This window comes from Tachyglossus aculeatus, chromosome 9, assembly GCF_015852505.1.
Source record: "Tachyglossus aculeatus isolate mTacAcu1 chromosome 9, mTacAcu1.pri, whole genome shotgun sequence".
NCBI lineage: Eukaryota > Metazoa > Chordata > Mammalia > Monotremata > Tachyglossidae > Tachyglossus > Tachyglossus aculeatus.
Genome location: NC_052074.1, coordinates 25,978,355 through 25,996,773, shown reverse-complemented (window position 1 = coordinate 25,996,773; position 18,419 = coordinate 25,978,355). Strand labels below are relative to the sequence as shown.

The 18,419-nt window shown below is 43.3% G+C and overlaps 1 protein-coding gene across 2 annotated transcripts in view; it reads right to left on the bottom strand.

Moving 5' to 3' along the window:
• LCLAT1 (lysocardiolipin acyltransferase 1) overlaps nt 1-18,419 on the bottom strand; it is a 212,976-nt gene that overhangs the window by 101,438 nt on the left and 93,119 nt on the right. For both annotated transcript variants that reach the window (XM_038751453.1, XM_038751454.1), the window contains 2 exons: nt 13,201-13,369; nt 2,182-2,380 (listed from right to left, as the gene is read on the bottom strand). In XM_038751453.1, coding sequence (XP_038607381.1) covers nt 2,182-2,380; nt 13,201-13,365 — 364 coding nt within the window. In that variant the 5' untranslated portion in view covers nt 13,366-13,369. The remainder of the gene's footprint in view (nt 1-2,181; nt 2,381-13,200; nt 13,370-18,419) is intronic.

The window sequence follows — 18,419 nt, the reverse complement described above, 5'->3', positions numbered from 1 at the left end:
TCTTCTTTCTGCGACAGGATGTCCTTGCTGTGTTTCTATGTCCTTACACCATTGGAGGCCCTTTTAAAGCTGAAGCAGCCTGTCCCGGAGGATAAAGCACGAGCCTGGGAGTTAGAAGGACCTGAGTTCTAATCTCGGCTCCGCCCCCTTGTCTGCTGTGTGACCTTGGGCAAGTCACTTAACTTCTCTGGGACTCAGCTACCTCAACTGAAACTGCAGAATGGACATAAAGACTGTGAGCCCCGTGTGGGATACAGACGTGTCTGACCCGATTAGCTTGTATCGGGACCTGCCAGATGAACAACCAATCAAAAAATCATATTTATTGAGTGCTTACTGTGTGCAGAGCACTGTACTCAGCTCCTGGGAGAACGCGACACAACAATATAACAGTCGCTTTCCCTGCCCACAGTGAGCTTTCAGTCTAGAGGCGGAGAGAGACATTATTATAAATAAATGAATTATGGATATATACATAACTGCTGTGGGCCTGGGGGCGTTGGGGAGGGTCGTGAATAAAGGGAGCAAGTCAGGGCGATGCAGAAGGGAGTGGGAAAAGAGGAAGCGAGGCCTTGCTTACACAGGAGATGACAGTGGTATCTGCCCCGATATGCCATCAGTTTTCAACTGGCACTGAAGAGGCAAGGCTTTTCAGACGTGGCAGAAAGTGACTGTTCCAGCCATATCACTGGTGAGAGGAAGGAGAACTGGTTAGAATCAGAGCTCCTGCCCTCTGATCAGTGCCTCAGCGTTTAGGACAGTGCTTGGCACATAGTAAGCACTTAACAAGTACCATTATTATTATCATTATTATTATTATTACTGTTATCTCCTTTTTTAAAAATTGTTGCTTTGTGCCAGGCACTGTACTAAGCGCTGGAGCCAGTACAAAACCCAGTCTCAGTCCCACAAGGGGCTCACAGTCTATGGGGAAGGGAGAGCCGGTATTTCAACCCCATTTTACCAATGAGATCACACAGCAGGCTTGTGGCGTGGCTGGAATTAAAACCTAGGTCCCCTGTCTCCTAGACCCTTGCTCTTTTCGCTAGGACCTTGACGCTGAGGGTAACCTACCATGGCACAAACATTTGAAGGGCGGGGCAAATTTTCTTTTCAATCAGAAGCTCTAATCCCCAAGGGTTCTGTCAATCAATCAATCAATCAATCAATCGTATTTATTGAGCGCTTACTATGTGCAGAGCACTGTACTAAGCGCTTGGGAAGTACAAATTGGCATCACATAGAGACAGTCCCTACCCTACAGTGGGCTCACAGTCTAAAAGGGGGAGAATCTGTCTATCGCAGAGTGGCCATTAGGGTTCTATAGTTCTGCTTCTCTGTAGGTGAGAACCAAACTCTAGAACCGAGGTGAAATACAAATCAATTTCGAGTATGCCATTGTTTCTAGAATGCCTGAAATATGGTTGATGGCAGGGGTAGCTAAGTGGGAAAGAAGAAAAATGGAAGTAGGCGAAAAGTTAAAAAAAAAATGGTAAGGAGAGGGAGAGCCAGGGGCGTGAGGCTGGTAGGAAAACTGCAGATGCCACAGACTTTGAAATATCGTGTTGCCGATTGCTTTTTAACCTCAAACATGCAGCCAAAGCACAAAAAAGGACATCAACCATTTTGGTATTGACCAAGCAACGTAGGAAGTCTCCCAATTTTTCTGAAGAAAACACAAGAATCTGACTTCCTGGTACTGAGAGCATTCCTGGAACATTAACAAAGATTCTGAAGCACCCATTGACTAATTTGTCGCTTTTTATTTTGAAGACGGTGAATTGGATATGCTTTCTTTTATTCTTTAAAGACACTTTCAAGGCCCTCTAAACCCAAACAAGTTTCCAGCTTAAATCGTTATAAAACGGTATGCAAAATGAAGATGTTTTGCTGGTAGTGCCTGAAGCCCGGGATTCACTTAAACCTACAGAGATTCTAGAAACTTTACTCACACGTCTCAAAAGAGATTTAAAATAAGGCAACAAAAGAAAACACTTCTGAGTTGTAAGATCCTGAGGAACAGGGTCAAACAACTGCTTCTGTAATAGAGTTGTGGGGAAATGGAAAAGCTTTTAATACCTAAGAGGGTTTTGATGAGTCATTTGATGGAGTAGTGGAAAAGGAACAGGACATCTAAATTAAATGCACTATTCATTTCTCTGGGATGTGGGAATAACCTACCGAATCCGGGAACGCTTTTGAGGCTGGATTTGAGGCAGATTTTCTCAAGTCTGAGGTAGCTGTATCTTAACAGGCAATTCCAAAGGAACATCCAATCCATTCTCGTCCGGTGGTTCATAATGATGACACTCCTTTCTCCAGGAATGAAGGCATCACCGGTTATGATCACCTTGACGCCAAATACGATCTCCAGCAATGCCTACGAGAAATAGCAATTGAAAATAAAGACATCCGCCAACGCTACTGCTGATCAAACAATGGTATTTATTAGTATGTGCAGAGCACTGTATTAAGCAGTTGGGAGAGAACAATACATCAGACATGGTAGAAACTTTTCCTGCCCACAATGTGCCGTGTGCCTTTACAGACCACACTTCAATATCTAACTCCCAAAGGAAAAGGCATTTTAACAAGTTTCCTAGTCTGGGAACTGCCCTGCTGCTGGCCAAATACGAAGAGCATCATTCTATGAATGAGGAGATTTGGATTCAAGTCGTGGTTCTGTCTACAGCTGGCTACTATGGGCAGCAGAAAGCACTCAATAATTACAATTGATTGATATATTGATTGATTTATTCCACTCACAATAAACGTCAACGTGACTGGAAAGGGAGTGTGTGAGCAGCACTGAACAAGCTGCTGACACTATAATCAATTCTTCCGTGCCTATTCTGGGACCTGAAGGCTCAACATTCGTTCCCAACAGGGAATTCCAACCAAGTCTGGGAATTGTAATCCCAAATCCTCATCCTGGCTGTTCTAATTCTATGAACCTGAGCCTCGGTTTGTTAAATTGTGCAAAGCATGAAATAACTTCAGGGATACCAACGATAGATTACAAAGTATACGTGAACCACATTAGGACATACCTGGAAGAAAAGCCCTATAAAAATTATATTCAGACAAATTCAATCCACAGAGTGTTCATCAACTCACTTTAATCAAGTGTTTCCATTTCTCCCCAGATAAAAATTTTCCATACAGCAAAAATGAGTCGTTACTGGGTTGTTGTCTTTTGGGGGGTGGTTTTTCGGTTTTTTATTTGGTGGAACATACTAGTGGAGCAGAGAAATGGCCAAAACTCTGGGAACAGGAAATTGAGAGAAAAGATCCCAAAGGAATAGAAGGATTGGGATATCATTTAGAGTCAGCAATGCTGACAGTACAATCTGTACAGGTGTCTGAGGAGTTCTGCCTTGCCATAGGAAGGATACGCTCCTATCCACCTCCCATTCCCTTCCCTCTAATGGGATTCCCCCCGCGTAGGGTATGTTCTGCTTCTCCTGACTCTGCAGAAGCAGTGCATTTTGTTTGTTTGTTTTGTTTTTATGGTATTTGTTAAGCTCTTACTAATTGCCAGGCACTTTACTAAGTGCTGGAGTAGATACACGATAATCAGGTTGGACACAGTCCATGTCCCACATGGGGCTCACAGGCTGAAGTCCCATTTTATAGATGAGGGAACAGGGCATAGACAAGTGAAGTGACTTGCCCAAGGTCACACAGCAGACAGTGGCAGAACCGGGACTAGAACCCAGGTCCCTCTGACTCCCAGGATGTGCTTATGGGCCACGAACATGTCTTATCAATTCTGTGTATTGTACTTTCCCAAGAGTTTAGTACAGTGCTCTGTACACAGTAAGTGCTCCATAAATACCATTGACTGAATGAGGTAATTTCATCTGCTTACCAGGTCTCTGATTTTCAGTTTAGGAATAACAAGCATTTTACATTTCAGAAAAAAAAAATAGCTACTCTACAAATTTCTGTAAGGAAAATTGGAGACATCAAAGCAAGCTCTTCCTTGAATATGTCTAAAATATATAATAACCTGAAGGCTTTCTAACTAAAATATTATGCAAAAATCATCAAATGGAGAACTAAACTGGGCTAAACAAGTTATTGTTTGAAAATAATATCTTCTCAGTCAAACTTCATCATGCTAAGGCATACACCAGAAATACAAAGAGTCCTTTCAATGGACCAGATTTCTAGTTTGCATTTCACTATTTCATAACCAGACAAGACAACATGAAAATCCAATTACAGCTTCAGGTAATGGTAAAATACCAGATATACAATGCAATCATAGAGAGAGAATTTTTATTTTCCTGCATAATCATACTAGTGGAAAGAACAAGTTTCAAGCAGTCATATACCATCTAATTCTGTCCCCAGAAAAAAGGAGGCAGCAAGAATTTGAGCATCTTTGAATAAGTATGGTCATTCTGAATGCTTTAAAAACCAAATGGTTCCAGGCAGTAAACACTCAGATTAATGAGGAATGACTTTCTTAAGGGCTTGTATCTCAAGGTTGATTGATTATTAAGTTGACTTCTACCATTATATTCCCTCATCTCCAACACTTTTATGGTCTCATTAAAGAAAATTTGCTTGAGATCCGTTGTTGCAGCCAGGAGACTAAATATTGGCCCAGAGGGGGATAAAAAGTTACAGCTGCCACAGAATCAAATTCTAAGATTAACACTGATATTTTTTCAAGAAAGTCATTGCCTGGGGTAAAACCTGCAGTTTTAAAGACTGTGAAGTAAAAGCTTCACTTAACTGAGCGAGAACTACTAGAAAAGGACCACCCGATCCTAAAAAGAGGAATTAAAAAGGCCGAGATGAATTACTTCTTCATTCTATTGACCAACAAAAAATGAGACTCTACTCTCCAATCCTCTTTTCTACAAGTGGCATGTCATCTTTAGGAATTAGGAATTACCCCAATTAAAATGAATCTGCCCTTTCTTCTCTATCCAAACTGCTATCCCATTTATCCAAGCACTTATTCTATCTCATCTTGATTATTGTATCAGCCTCCTTGCTGATCTCCCGGCTCCAGTCCATACTTCACTCGCTGCCCAGATTATTTTTCTAAAAAACTGTTCAGTCCATGTTCCCCACTCTTCAAGAACCTCCAGTCGTTGCCCATCCACCTCTGCAACAAACTCTTACTACTGGATTTAAAGCTCTCAACTACCTTGCTCCCTTCTATATTAGTTCACTGATTTCCTTTTACATCTCAGCAAATTCTCTTCATTCCTCTAACACCAGCCTACTCACTGCACCTCGGTCTCATCTATCTCAATGGCAACCACTCACCCATATCCTGACTCTGGCCTGAAACTCTCCCCTTCATAAATGACAGACCACGGCTCTCCAAACCTTCAGAGCCTTATTAAAATCACATCTCCTCCAAGAAGCTTTCCCAGACTAAGCCCTCCTTTCCCCTACTCCTTCTACCTTCACCCTTGTGCTTATTAACAATTAACAATCAATTATTAATCCCGCCCTCATCCCCAGAGCACTTAGGTACATCCTTGTACTTTATTTTAACATCTGCCCCCACAAAACCTACACTGCAAGCTTCTTGTGGGCAGGGACAGGTCTACCAAATCTCTTATACTGTACTCTCCCAAGTGCTTAGTACAGTGTTCTGCATCCAGTAAGCGTTTAATAAAAGACATTGGTTAGTTGATTGAACAGGCCTCCTGCATTTTCACGCTGGAGCCTAGACCATCTCTGTAGCAAATGGAGCTCCTGGAAAAGTCCCAGGATGAGTACTTATAATTCTGAAGAAGTCTATACATTAGATGCAGAAGAGAAAGTCAGCCAGATCTACCCAGAATACAGTTCCAGTTAAACGTTAAGTTCTGGAGCAGCCTTTCCAGTGTGACTTACTTCAAAGCAATGGCCTTTTTTTTTTTTCCAATCCCTTTATTGGAGGCTCCTGAGGGGGGCTTAACCACGGTTGTTGGACTGGAAACTCTGGCCCTGGGACTCCCCAGTAGCTGGAGGGGATGAAGCTATGGACTAAGGGGAACAGCAGTAAAAATAAAACTGGGAGAGTCCATCATATTTACTGAATGCTTACTGTGTGCAGAGCACTGCATTAAGCGCTTGGCAGAATGCAATCTAACATTATAACAGACTCATTCCCTGCAAGAAGATTTGACACCACCAGACAGGTGGGGGTGGGCCCAGGGGATGGAGATGCAGTGTAGCCTAGTAGATAGAGCACGGGCCTGGGATTCAAGAGGACCTAGGTTCTAATCCCGGCTATGCCACTTGTCTATTGTATGACCTTGGACGAGTCACTTCACTTCTCTGTGCCTCAGTTCCCTCATCTGTAAAATAGGGATTAAGACTGTGAGCCCCATGTGGGACATAGACTTGTCCAACCTGATTAGCTTGCATCTAATCCAGTGCTTAGTACAGTGCCTGGCATTAAGTGCTTACCAAATACCACTGAAAAAAAAAAAGGTTCCACAGTCCCACCCCAGTAAGGGAGCAGCGAACAAGAGCACCGCCTCACATCAGCCAGAAAGGGCCTCACCTCTTACACCAATGTGATCACTCCAGGACTGGTCGGAGGTGGAGGCAGGATTAATTTAACTCGCCAGCTGGGAACACCATCCCCTAGCAAACACAGTACATGGCACTGCTCTGAATGATCATTCATTCATTCAACTGCATTTATTGAGTGCTTACTCTGTGCAGAACACTCTACTGAGCACTTAGGAGAGTACAGTAAAACAATAAACAGACACATTCCCTACCCACAACGAGCTCACAGTCTAGAGATCCAAAGGAATCACGTGGCTTTGGAAATCTCTGGATGTTGCTGGGACTCAGAAGAGCCCCAAAGGACAAGCACACAGATGCAGTATACCATATGGAAAGCACCTCATTTCCTCCTCTAAGTGAAGCTAGGCTCTGGGTCAGCTGGGTCTTGGCATCACTCATGGCCCCTCACTTCGGGGACTATATTCTGGCTGGCCCCAGTGGCCAGGATTTGAGACCTTGCACGGCTCTACACAGCTTTTGCTGGTAGATTGGACGCCGGGGCAGCTCAATGACCACTCAGTCCACCCACCACACAATTATTCTCTCCCCTTCAAAGCCTTATCGAAGGCACATCTCCTCCAAAACGCCTTCCCTGACTAAGCCCTCCTTTCCTCTTCTCCCTCTCCCTTCTGAATCCCCCTGACTTGCATTCATCTCCCCTCTCCCAACCCCACAAAACTTACGTACATATCTATAATGTATTTATATTAATGTCTATCTCCCCCTCTAGACTGAAAGCTTACTGGGGGCAGGGAATGCTATATTGTTATATCATACTCTCTCAAACGTTTAGTACAGTGCTAGCTCAAGAAATATGACTGACTTACCTACAGCTTCTTATATTTACCATTCTCTCTCACACAGAGAAAAATCTATTTCTTAGCTCTTCACCTCCTCAGCCATCATTCCGTCTCATCCTTAATTCAAACTGGGGAATCAATCAATCAATGGTATTTACTGAGCACTTACAGAGTGCACAGCGCTGTACTAAGTGCTTGGGAGAGGACAATCTAACAGAGTCGGTAAACCCGTTCCCTGTCTACAACAAGGGCAGCCTATTGGGGAATCAAAAAATTCATATATCAAAGCTGGGAAGGGACCTCAAGAGATCATCTGGCCCAGCAGTTTGTCTCTGGATAGGTGACTTGCTAAACCACCCAGGGGCCATGCCTGTCAAGTTTTATTTTAAATATCTACAGAAACTGAGACTTTACAAGCTCCACTGGCAGCCCGTTCCAGGATTTTATCCCCATGATAGTCAGGACATTCTTGCTTATATTCAACTGAAATCTTTCATCATACATCTACAGTAAACCTCTGAGTAAAGACTGAACGACTTGAGTTCAGAGATGAAAAGAAAAAGATTAAATCAAAAGAAAACAATGTGTGTGGATGCATCTGGACTCGCCGGATCGTGTCCTTTTAGATTTTCGTCCACAGAGCCCTGCAAAGCACATTTTGGGGTACTCTAATTCACTGATAGTGATTTTCTTGCTAGTAGCTAAGAAACAGGAAGACTGCTATTTATACAACTCGCTTAGGATTCTGAATTTTTCACATAAGTCAAAACAGGACTGGAAGAAGCATACACTTTAAGATATGACTGCTTCTGGAAGTCAAACCGCAAGACACTTTTGTGGGGGGTTTTGCAAATGTTTCATTTTTAAAAGCTGAACTTTGCAAAATATACAGAAGCTCCCCATCCTTGTTTAAAGAGAATAGTACTTAACTGAAACGCTAGCAAAAATGAGCAAAGAAGGATGTTACAGCATTGAATACCTCCAGAATGTCATACATTTGAGGACGAAAAAGTATTTTTTTATTAAATTATCCTTTAATGCCTCCACAAGAGATTGCCATTTATTTTTATTCTACTATGCCATTCTTCCGAGTAAGGAGATATTTCCACTCTGCTGAGGTAAAAAGAAAATCCTCATCCATGACATCTTTCCCCTTTCGATTCCCAATTTCTGTTCTTCCGTAGCAATCAGGACCACTATGCTCCAAGCTCAATGCATACATTTCATTTGGGTAATTTGGAGTTTTCCATAGATCTAGAGAATCTGGGCACGTCTCAGTGTCTTTCCTAGTACGAAACTGAAGGTGAGACCTTCACCTAAACTTATATTTTGACTCTGAAACATGTGACTCACCCTCGTTTTTTGCTGATCTGATTCTACAGCAGTGTATTACAATTATTTACACAGATACCTCCACAAGGGTGGCTGGTATTTATTATGTGTTCCATTTTATGGAACACTTAGTAAAGAGCCTTCATTTCTAATCAGATTATTCCTCACAGAACGTCAACATGAGTCATCGTTTTCAACAATGGAAAGGACCGGGAATTAAATATTACAACAAGGAGATTTTAACATCGACCTTATTTGCCAAGTGGCATTCTGCGAGTCGGAAATTTCTGAATTGAATTCTAGGCTCTCAGCCGACTGTCTTCGGTTCCCTGACGGTCGAATGAGTGAACCAAGAAAGGTGGGAAGCAGCTTGGCCTAGTGGAAAGATCGCGGGCTTGGGAGTCAGAGGGCCTGGATTCCCATCCCGGTTTCCCAGTCTGCTGCGTGACCTTGGGCCAGCCACTTAACTTCCCTGTGCCTCAGTTTCCTCAACTGTAAAATGGGGTGAAGTTCTGTTCTCCCTCCTATTTACGCCAAGTGCCTCGGGTGGGACAGGGACTGTGTCTGACCAGATTAGATTGGATCGTTCCTCTCAACGTAGCCTATTCACTGTGTTTCAGCCTCATCTCTTGCTGTTGGAATCTTCCCTACTCCTTCCTTCCTGCCTGGATGAAGGGAGAGACAGAGGCAGAAAGACACCTAATTTAGCTTCACTCACACACACTGCTCCCTCGGCCACGATCTAACCCCGAGATTGTCCTTCCTGAAACTCACATGTCCGCTGAGATACGCCCTTGGCCCAGAGTGGAGCCTCGCCGGTAGGAAAAGATGGATGAAACTGCAGGTAGGTACTGCTGCTGTTGTCATCTAGTCTACTGCCTCTGGGGATCCCTAGTTTAGTGCCCCTTACCTTCTCCAGAGAGGTCTCGAGTTCTAGTTCTCCAGAGTGGTCTAGCTTCCAGTCCTCTAGACTGTGAGCTCGTTGTGGGCAGGGAATGCATCTTCTATTGTTCAATCGTCCTCTCCCAAGCGCTTAGAACAGTGCTCCGCACTGAGTAAGGGCTCAATAAATACCATCAACTGACTGACCGGCTGGTCTACTTCTCTGCACCTCAGTTACCCCATCTGTAAAATGGGGATTAAGACTGTGAGCCCCACTTGGGACAATCTGATCACCTTGTATCCCATCCCCAGTGCTTAGAACTGTGCTTCGCACACAGTAAGTGCTTAACAAATGCCATCATTATTAGTATTACTTGTCAGTGCTGCCAAAATCTGGCAACGCTGGCCACCCAGTCTTCCTTGGGGTCTGGGATGGGAGTTCTGGACATTCAACAGTGGAAGCTGTCATAGCAACTGCACCTGATGATGCTGAATTTCCATCAGTCAGGGCAAGGGTGAGGTCAACTGCTGGAGCAGTTCCCTTCTTCCCTGCTTCCCTTTTGAATCCCAAACTGGTAATCAGAGGGGAAGAAGCTGCTGGATCAGAAGCAGCAGTAGACGTAAGCGGAGAAGGAGAGAAGATCTTCAAGCCAGACATGCTTCTTCGGCCTAGCAGCAAGAGATCAAATACTGGCAAGCAGAATATTGACCTGTGGCTGTATCTGCACAGTTTGGCCACTTTTTACTTTAACTTTGCTGCCTCTCCTCTCTTCTCAAGAACCCCTCACATATTACACTCTCCCAAGCACTCAGCACAGTGCTTTGCACACTAACCCCTCGATTACAACTGAATGAATGAATACAAGAATTCAAGTGCACTGCAACAAACTCTCTTCTTACATATAATAATAATTACAATGGCATTTATTAAGCACTTACTATGTGCACAGCACTGTTCTAAGCGCTGGGGAGGTTACAAGGTGATCAGGTTGTCCCACAGGGGGCTCACAGTCTTCATCCCCATTTTACAGATGAGGTAACTGAGGCCCAGAGAAGTGAAGTGACTTGCCCAAAGTCACACAGCTGACAATTGGCGGAGCCGGGATTTGAACCCATGACCTCTGACTCCAAAGCCCGTGCTCTTTCCACTGAGCCATGCTGCTTCTCATATCTGTCACCAGTCCCCTCTCCATTTTATTTTTAGACTGTAAGTCCCTCGAAGGACAGCAACCATGTCTAATTCCCGCCCATGTAATCTTTTCTAGCCCTTGAGTACAGTATTCTCGACATGTTAAGTGCTTAATAAATACCACTACTACTACTAACTTGAAAAACACAAAGCCTTCCTCCTTTGCATCTGGATGAAATATCTATCTCTGTATTTTTCTGTGTCCCAGTGAGCAGTGATTGCCTCATTTTAGAGTCACTTTTTTGCATAGTACCATGTAGTTAAAGGATTTAAAGAATAGTAATTTCACTGCCTTTCCACACTCATAGATTTCTCTGCAGATTCCTCCTGTCTCAGAGAATGCTAAATTAATTTTCCCAGTCCAATTCCACCGTTTTTATTTTCTTTATTCACTCCACATCTGTCACTGCCACATCCCAATTTATCACCAATTATATTGCCATAACGTTAAAGCGATTACCTAAAATCAAACCTAATATAAATCCCCATACTGAAACCTTGGAGAAAGACAGTCCTACTGACAAGGTGTAAATACTACTCTTTTGCATCATTCAATAATATCTGCTGTACATGGTTTTACATATTAGTGGCTTTGAGAGTAAGCACTCAATAAGTACGATTGATTGATTGATTGATTTGAAATAATCACTGTTTTATAATAAGATTCAACTACAATTGTCTTTTTCACCAACTCAATCGACTATTCCAAATTGTCCCTTGGTTGAAAGTTCAAGTTCATTCTGTGGCTCTTGTATCCAACAGATCACTGGCATTCTTCATCCCGAAGCTTACGATTCCAAATTTCACTAACTGGAGGATCAAAGTTGTGGGATAGCTACTTCCAGGTTTTCCTTGCTTTTAATCAGACTGCATTTGGTGTTTCCCCCACCGTTTTCAACATCCTCCTCTTCTCCTCCAAGGTTCTGATCAAAAAATAATTTAGGGAATTTCAACAATTGGCTTTTCTAGTTACGTCAGTGCTATGGCAATTACCGCCTGTTCAGATTCTTAACACCTGGTTAATTCTGGCCTCATTACATTTAGGAGCAAGAGAAGTTTGCCGGGATGAGACAACTGAAATGGAATGGAAACAAATGCCACTTCCATACTGTCATAATTTTTGCCGTAGTCCAGTGAAAAAGGGGGCTGTTCTGGGAATCAGAAGACCTGGGTTCTAGTTCTAGTTCTACCGGCTGGCGCTACAACATCAGTGCTGCGAGTTTTTCCCGGACGAGTCACTTCGGTGGATAGGCTCGGCAGGACCGCTGAAAAACAGCTCTAGACTACAACCTCCTTGTCGGCAGGGAACGTGTCAGCCTATCCTTCCATACTGTACTCTCTGGCGCTCTGCACACAGTAAGCACTTGAAAAATATCGTTCATCAATGGATGGAAATAGCTGGCTAACACGGGCGGTCAAGGCCACAGCAGCTATAAAAGCCGGACTGTGGGACCAGAGCACATCGTGACACGGCACAGTGGATAGAGCATGGGCCTGGGACTCAGAAGGTCGTGGTTTGTAATCCCAGCTCCGCCACTTCACTTCTCTGGGCCTCAGTGACCTCATCTGTAAAATGGGGATTGAGACTGGGAGTCCCATTTGGGGACAGGGACTGTGTCCAACCTACCTGTCTCCATGTTTTGTTTTGTTGTCTGTCTCCCCCATCTAGACTGTGAGCCCGTTGTTGGGCAGGGACCGTCTCTATATGTTGCGGACTTGTACTTCCCAAGCGCTTAGTATAGTGCTCTGGACATAGTAAGCGCTGAGTAAATACGATTGAATGAATGAATGTTGCTGACTCTACTTCCCAAGCGCTTAGTACAGTGCTCTGCACACAGTAAGCGCTCAGTAAATATGACTGAATGAATGAATGTTGCCGACTTGTACTTCCCAAGTGCTTAGTACAGTGCTCTGCACACAGCAAGCACTCAATAAATATGATTGAATGAATGAATGTTGCCAGCTTGTACTTCCCAAGTGCTTAGCACAGTGCTCTGCACACAGTAAACACTCAATAAATACGATTGAATGAATGAATGAATTTGCTTGCCTCCATCCTAGCGCTTAGTACAGTGCCTGGCACATGGTAAGCACTTAAACACCACAATTTTTATCATTATTATTATTATTACTATACTGTGGTCGCTTCAGTCTTAAATAGGTCCTGCATGTTAACAAAAAAACATAACACTGCTGTCTTGTGTACACTTTACCATGTGATGTTACCCCTGCTTGCTTCAGATAGCGTAGAAAGGCACAAAAATATTTACAACTAGAGTGGACCAAGTAAATAGTTGAATGTACAAGTGAAGAAACCTCTCCTCAAAAAGATGTGCGTGGAAGATTCCATCACATTTTTCGGGGTAATGGAAATTACATCACGGCTTTGCTCTACAACGATCAATCGCCCCATCTGGGTTGCAAGCTACAAACCAAGGCACAGTGGCCTGACGCTCAACTTACCACTGGAAATGTGAGCCAGGATGCCACGAGGCGACTGGTCGTCCAGCGATACCAGGATGGCGAGACGAACATCAGAGGTATAAAAGGACTCAGCATGAAAATACTGCCGAAAAAGCTTCCCCAAAACAGCGTGAGTATGAAGTAAATCCCCTTCCATGACACCATGGCTCTGAAAGACAGTAAGACCAACATACATTGTTACTCTTCATTCTGATTCCCAAAATGTGCTGTCTTAGTAATAATAATAATAGCGACGTTCGTTAAGCACTATGCGCCAACCACTGTATCAAGCACTGGAGTGTGGATAAAGGAAAATCAGCTTGGACATTGTCCCTTATCCACATGGGTTCACTGTCTAAGTATGAGGAATAAGAGGTATTTAATCTCCACTTTACAGATACGAAAACTGAAGCACAGAGAAATTGAGTCACTTGCCCGGTGGTGGAGTCAGGATTAGAACCCACTTGGAGACGGGCAATCCTTGACCTACATTGCTTTGAGTGTGAGCAACGACAAGAGAGCCGATGACGTTTCTCAGGGTACCCAGACTAAGTATGAGGAATAAGAGGTATTTAATCTCCACTTTACAGATAAGAAAACTGAAGCGCAGAGAAATTGAGTCACTTGCCCAGTGGTGGGGTCAGGATTAGAACCCACTTGGAGATGGGCAATCCTTGACCTACATTGCTTTGAGTGTGAGCAACGACAAGAGAGCCGATGACGTTTCTCAGGGTACCCAGGTTCTGCTTTACCACACAATTAGGATCCAAATTGACAACACTAACGTCCTTTATGCCACCAGGGTTGTCTGCTGCCTACAGTTCTCTAGGTTGTGCAGATAATGTAGACGGGTAACATTCCTTGGTGACTCCAGCCGGTGACCAGGAAGCTCAGCCCCTCAGCAACCTTGCATTTCCCGCTCTGCTCTTCTACTCAATCAATCAATCAATCGTATTTATTGAGCGCTTACTATGTGCAGAGCACTGTACTAAGCGCTTGGGAAGTACGAATTGGCAACATATAGAGACAGTCCCTACCCAACAGTGGGCTCACAGTCTAAAAGATAAATATGTACAAACATATATACATTTATACAGGTGCTGTGGGGAAGGGAAGGAGGTAAGATGAGGGGGATGGAGAGGGAGACAAGGGGGATTTTCCAGATGAGGTAACTGAGGCCCAGAGAAGTGAAGTGACTTGCCCAAAGTCAAACAGCTGACAATTGGTGGGGCCAGGATTTGAACCCGTGACCTCTGACTCCAAAGCCCGGGCTCTTTCCACTGAGCCACGCTCCTTCTACTCCACTTTAAACACTCCCTCCTTTCCCCCCCAAAATTGTTGCCCTGTGGCTTCCGTGCCGCCTCTCCCCTCACATCTTCAAATCCACCCCCAGGGCCGCTATTTGAATTTTTATTTTTTTAAGACTACAGTATGTACTTGTTTCAAAGCCACACTGGCCACTTCCCTATCTACAGCCCACAAGGGAGGGCCTTCATCCCTTCCCTGCTCAAATCGCCGGATCTCCACAGCCATGGAGGAAGGTGAAGACCACTGGGGTCAGTCAATCAATCAATCAATCATATTTATTGAGCGCTTACTATGTGCAGAGCACTGTACTAAGCGCTTGGGAAGTACAAATTGGCATCACATAGAGACAGTCCCTACCCAACAGTGGGCTCACAGTCCCGTCCAGTCCCCATGGCTGTGGCAGTGAAGGGGGGTAGGTGGGATTGAGGGGCTGCCTGGAGAGGATATTGGTCCAGCTGAGAAAAAGATCTGGAAGAGGATATTTCAAAAAGTGGTTCTAAGCTGGGAAGCGGGGTGGAGTGCTGCCGGGGGATTAGAGAACTGTGTGTGTCGTCAGAAATACATACAGGATTCTGAGGAAACCGAATTTGAAAGTTGTGCCTGGAGGGATTGCGGGGGAAGTAAAGGAATATTTAAAGAGGAACCGAGGGGGAGAGGCTGGGGCTACCTAATCACCAGGTGGAGTCACCAGGAGAAGCCAACACCTTCATATCTAGCAAAATTTGGCTACCAAATGGAACATCTCCAACTCAATATATCACTGTAGTTTGACTCCACAATGCTGGGTAATTCTGAGAAAAACTGGTTATCTGACCTTGGTTCAAGAACATATCTTCCATTTATGACACTGCTCCTATAGAGAAAACTCATTCTGAAATACGATACTCTGACCTACAAAGCAAGCTTCAGGAACCAATTGTTGCCAAAGGTCTGAGGACAGACTGCTTGTACAATATTCTTTTATCCCACGCAGATCTGCTAGAATATCATACGCTGGAGTAATCGAAAGATTAAGGGCATTTAAAGATGACCAGTATTAATTTCCATCCTCAAGAAGAATGAGCCTGTGAATTATTGGCAGGAATTACACAAACTAGCAGAACCTAAAAGAGAGTTCAGAATCAGTAAGTGCTTTGACAACCACAACTTCTGGAGGAGAGACAGCATGGGGTTTCATTTAGGAAAATCAGACTCACTGAACTGTTGATGTTCTTAGAAGGGATCAATAAAGTGTGCTATTGAAGATAAAAATGAACCAGTAGAACATAATGTATTTATATTTTCAAAAAGCCAGTAACAAGATCATTCATCCCATATATATATATATATATGTATATATATATATATATATACATATATATATATAAAGAATTACCATCAGCAATGGAAACAAGTGAAAAATAGGAAGTCAAGGGTTGAAATAACTGGATTCTTTTTTGGATGGAAAAGTGTAGATACTAGGATCCTACGGAATCCATACTAAGACTGGTTTCATTTCCCAGTTTTTCAAAGTGATCTACAAGAGGAATCACCAGTGAAATCATCACATTCGTAAAGTTCTGCCACGTCATGACATACCAGCTGCTGAGGATTAAGTACGGGATAATCTCATAAAGCTGGATGGCCAGAAAAGTGGCAGATCAGCTTCAAATGCATAAGCATAATATCTGCAGAAGAATTGTACTTTCCAAGTGCTTTGTTCAGTGCTCTGCACACAGTAAGCGCTCAATAAATGCGATTGAATGAATGACTCCAACTTCAACTTTGGGAAGATAGCTCAGGGCTTATCCATCACGACTCAAAGAAGGGAGCTCAGCTGTGACGTTGAGTGGATGTCACAAAAGAGGTAGAAACTTGATAAAAAACATAATTTTACATGGATATGCATCTATCCATTAACTGATATTCAGCTGCCCTATGTATATGTAGATGATGCTACTGCAAAAGACGTCTTGGCCCTGGTTTCTCCAAAAAAAATTAAAAAAGCCTTATATAACCACCAGGCCTTTGCCACATTTATATTGCCACTTGCAGCAAGTCAACCTTTTAATCTTAAATTCTTTCCAAAATCTCTTCTTCTTTCCAAAATCAGTGCCTGCTTGCACTGGGGTCTCGTTAAAGCTTCCTACTTCACACACTGGGACAATATTTCACTAGGCCTTTAGTATCTCCGTCCTGCTTGCTTATGTCCAACTTCAGTTCACTTGCAGCAGCTGTTATTGCCCAATCCTCTCACACATTTCCTGGCCTTGCAGATGTTACTGGAGGTGAATCAAAAATAAATGTGAATAAAGGTACTTTCTAGAAGAAAATTCTCAACAGGATAAAGTGGGGAAAGGGGGAAAAAAACGATCAATCGCATTTACTGAATGTACTAAGCACTTGGGAGAGTTCAATGTAACATGTAACAGACACATTCCCTGCTCACAACCAGCTTGAAGTCTACAGGAACACAAGAAACCATTTTGTACCAACTACAAAAATATCCCCAAACTGTTCCTGTTTCATTATTAAGGGATAACTTGGGGCCAGGTGAAGAGTTTGGGTTAAAAAACAAACAAACAAAAAAACCGTAAGTGCTCACTGCTTTCATTCATTCAATTGTATTTATTGAGCGCTTACTGTGTGCAGAGAACTGTAATAATAATAATAATAATAATAATAATAATAATAATGATGGCATTTAAGTGCTTACTATGTGCAAAGCACTGTTCTAAGCACTCTTTTTTTTTAATGCCATTTGTAAAGCGCTTATGTGGCTCAGTGGAAAGAGCCCGGGCTTTGGAGTCAGAGGCCATGGGTTCAAATCCCAGCTCCGCCAATTGTCAGCTGTGTGACTTTGGGCAAGTCACTTCACTTCTCTGGGCCTCAGTTACCTCATCTGTAAAATGGGGATCAAGACTGTGAGCCCCCAGTGGGACAACCTGATCACCTTGTAACCTCCTCCGCGCTTAGAACAGTGCTTTGCACATAGAAAGCGCTTAACAAATGCTGTCATTATTATGTGGCAGGCATTGTTCTTCCAGCGCTTAGAACAGTGCTTTGTACATAGTAAGCGCTTAATAAATGCCATTATAAAAAAAAAAGCGTTGGGGAAGTTACAAGCTAATCAGGTTGGACACAGTCCCTGTCCCACATGGGGCTCACAGTCTTAAAACCCGTTTCACAGATGAGGGAAAGAAGGCAAAGAGAAGTGAAGTGACATGCCCACGGTCACACAGCAGACAATTGGCGGAGCCGGAATTAGAACCCAGGTCCTTCGGACTCCAAGGCCATGCTCTATCCATTAGGCCACGCTGCTTCTCCAAAGCAGCTGAAAAGCTGGGTTATAAAGACCTGTCAGCATTATCACCACATGACAGCAGCAGAAATTCTGGTGGGGTTGGATGGATGTTACCTCCTTCCTTTCCCCACAGCACCTGTATATATGTATATATGTTTGTACATATTTATCACTCTTTTATTTATTTATTTATTTTACTTGTACATATCTATTCATTTTATTTTGTTAGTATGTTTGGTTTTGTTCTCTGTCTCCCCCTTTTAGACTGTGAGCCCAATGTTGGGTAGGGACTGTCTCTATATGTTGCCAATTTGTACTTCCCAAGCGCTCAGTACAGTGCTCTGCACATAGTAAGCCCTCAATAAATACGATTGATGATGATGATGATGATGTTACTGCCTCTATAGAATGGGATGAAGCTACCAGACAGCTTTTGCAACCTTAGAAAGCTTCTCCACTGACGACTTGGGGTGACATTTCACCAGCTATTAACCACAGAAGAGTGGAACAAGGCAATAACGGACACCGATATTCTCAACGAAACAGGCTTGAATCTTATCATCATCAGTGGGATTTATTGAGCGCATACTACGTGCAGAGTTCTGAAAGTTTATGAAACTATATTCCC